The sequence below is a fragment of the Phaseolus vulgaris genome, chromosome 1 (genome assembly GCF_000499845.2).
Source record: "Phaseolus vulgaris cultivar G19833 chromosome 1, P. vulgaris v2.0, whole genome shotgun sequence".
NCBI lineage: Eukaryota > Viridiplantae > Streptophyta > Magnoliopsida > Fabales > Fabaceae > Phaseolus > Phaseolus vulgaris.
The window spans coordinates 43,366,364-43,368,624 of record NC_023759.2 but is presented as its reverse complement, the minus strand read 5'-3'; the positions used below and the strand labels follow the sequence as shown (position 1 = coordinate 43,368,624).

At 38.1% G+C, this 2,261-nt stretch overlaps 1 protein-coding gene across 2 annotated transcripts; it reads right to left on the bottom strand.

Annotated features, from left to right (window-relative positions):
• Positions 1 to 8: 8 nt before the first annotated feature.
• LOC137814448 (putative serine/threonine-protein kinase) lies at positions 9 to 2,261 on the bottom strand. Of its 2 annotated transcripts, none has more exons than XM_068617206.1 (6): positions 1,913 to 2,261; positions 1,673 to 1,797; positions 1,320 to 1,536; positions 992 to 1,229; positions 755 to 902; positions 9 to 603 (listed from the first exon to the last, which is right to left on the bottom strand). In XM_068617206.1, the coding sequence occupies exons 1-6, from the start codon at positions 1,977 to 1,979 to the stop codon at positions 271 to 273; spliced, it is 1,128 nt and encodes a 375-aa protein (XP_068473307.1). In that variant the 5' UTR covers positions 1,980 to 2,261; the 3' UTR covers positions 9 to 270. The 2 variants fall into 2 exon arrangements, with proteins under 2 accessions (XP_068473307.1, XP_068473308.1); XM_068617207.1 differs by having other exon boundaries at positions 1,320 to 1,530; positions 1,913 to 2,185.

Sequence of the window (2,261 nt, the reverse complement as noted above, 5' to 3'; positions counted from 1 at the left end):
ATTCCATGTGGAAGCAATACTATTTGGATTATTGAATCAACAAATTGACATCTCATGTCACACTATATGTAACCATCTCTATCTCACTTTTTTTGTTACATTTTCTATTGTCCCCTTTTGATATTTATAAAATATCTTCAAAAAAGAAAAGCCATCTTACATATATCCAGGAAAAAAATGATGATTTGAGGAAAGCTTTGATGAATCTTAAACACAATTGATGATTTCTGATCCTACAGAGTAACCTAAGCATGCATCGATCCTTGAAATCTAACGAGCAAGATTGGAGGTACTCCATCCGGAGGAATCTGCAAAGGTTGCTGCCGTAGCACTTGATTCCTCTAACGAATTTAGCTGCCTCTTCATTTTGAGGTTCCTCATATCATTAACAAATCCTGGTCGTGAAATATGAAACTCTCCCATCTCAGTGTTGTTGCTCAACATGTTTACAACCTCTGACATTCGTGGCCTGGTCCTGGTCGTTTCTTGCACGCAACAAAGTCCCACCATTAGGAACCGTTTAGCTTCTTCCTTTGGATAGTTCATCTTCAGCATTGGATCCACCATTCTCAAAAGATCATTACCCTCGTACGCTGCCCAAGACTGTAAACATGTTCACACAATCACAATTCACATAGTATCGTTTAACATGGATATTTGGACATGCATGTCCAAACAATAAAACATTTATGTACTCTATTATTACTTTTAGTGCAATATATTAGAGAACTGTGCTTTTGTTCAATTCTTTTACCTTCTCAACTAAGAAACGATCCACATCTTGATGTTCATCTACTGCTCTTTGGCCACTGACAATCTCTAGAAGTAGTACTCCAAAACTATAAACATCTGATTTTCGTGTCAGGTGGCCAGAACTGGCATAGTCCGGAGCAATATAACCTCTATAATGTTTAAAGAAACCCCATCAGTAACTCAATAAAAAGAACCCAAATTTGTTTTATTTACTCAAAAGGGGTTTGGTTTTACTCACAGTGTGCCTGCAACTCGGGTACTGATGTAGGATTTTTCTTCTCTTAGTAACTTGGCCAGGCCAAAATCTGAGACTTTTGGTGTCAAATTTCCATCAAGAAGAACATTGCTGGATTTGATATCTCTGTGCACAATATGGGGTTGAAGTTCCTCATGGAGAAAGGCAAGCGCTCTTGCTACACCTATTGATACACCCATCCGAGCCTCCCAGCTGAATGCCATTCTTTTTTGCTCAGAAGCTATCAATCATAATCAATATGCATAGAAATATAATTCTGCAATTTGACTAACTAATTTAAAAGCCTAGTAAATAATAATCTGAAGATCACCTAAGAAAGTTTGACGGAGGCTGTTGTTTTCCATATAATCGTAGACTATGTATCTGTGGGCTCCTTCAACACAGCACCCTCGAAGAATAACTAGATTTTGGTGCTTGATATTTGCCAGTGTATTCAATTCTGCCACAAACCCCTTCTCTCCACTTAAGGAATCTAGCTCAATCAAAAGCACTTTAACAGCCACCAAACTTCCATCCCGAAGCTGCCCCTTCACAATTTAGACAACCACTTCAAATTCAATTCTCAATTCATCAATAGAATTAACACACAGCATCAAAATTGTAGATTTCTTCAATACCCACATGAAAAAAGAAAGAAAAAAAATGACAATTTGTTTGTGTAACCTTGTAGACGGAGCCAAAGCCTCCTTCTCCAATCTTTTCCGAGGGATGAAAACCCCGCGTGGCGGAATTCAATTCTCTATAAGTGAATATGCGAAAGTTTCCATCATTATCTTCACCTGGCTCTTCTGTTGGGTAATTATTATAGATCCAATCCAGAATTCTATGACGTTAAGATAAAATGTGATGAAAAAGCAAATGATGAGAGGGAAGAAGAGAAGACATTAACACATTTATATATACCGTGCTCAGTGTGATGTTCTTTGACCGATGCTGAGAAACAAGTGCAAAAAGAACAAGGAATCTTCATGGCGTAAAACAAATCCTAGGATGATGGATTTGGGTGTGGAATTCGTTAAGGTTTGTTTGGAGATGGCAATGGCGTGAAGAAAGTAAGGGAGAACATGCGGAGGCTGTCAAGAGGCGGCGGCAGCACACAAAGTTTGTGATTTGAGCTAAGTCTTTGACTCATTGACTTAAACTTTATATTTATTTTTCTCTTTTTGACAGAGTCTCTTCTTTACCATCTTGCCATCTCATTTCATTCCCGAGTTTCTTAGACTGGATCATGGATGAAAATGATACTGGTTCC

Coding starts and splice junctions, on each gene's coding strand:
- LOC137814448 (XM_068617206.1), bottom strand. CDS start 1,979: ATGAAGATTCCTTGTTCTTTTTGCACTTGTTTCTCAGCATCGGTCAAA. Junction 903..991: donor ACCCGAGTTGCAGGCACACT/GTGAGTAAAACC, acceptor TAAACATTATAG/AGGTTATATTGCTCCGGACT. Junction 604..754: donor ATCGTTTCTTAGTTGAGAAG/GTAAAAGAATTG, acceptor ACATGTTTACAG/TCTTGGGCAGCGTACGAGGG.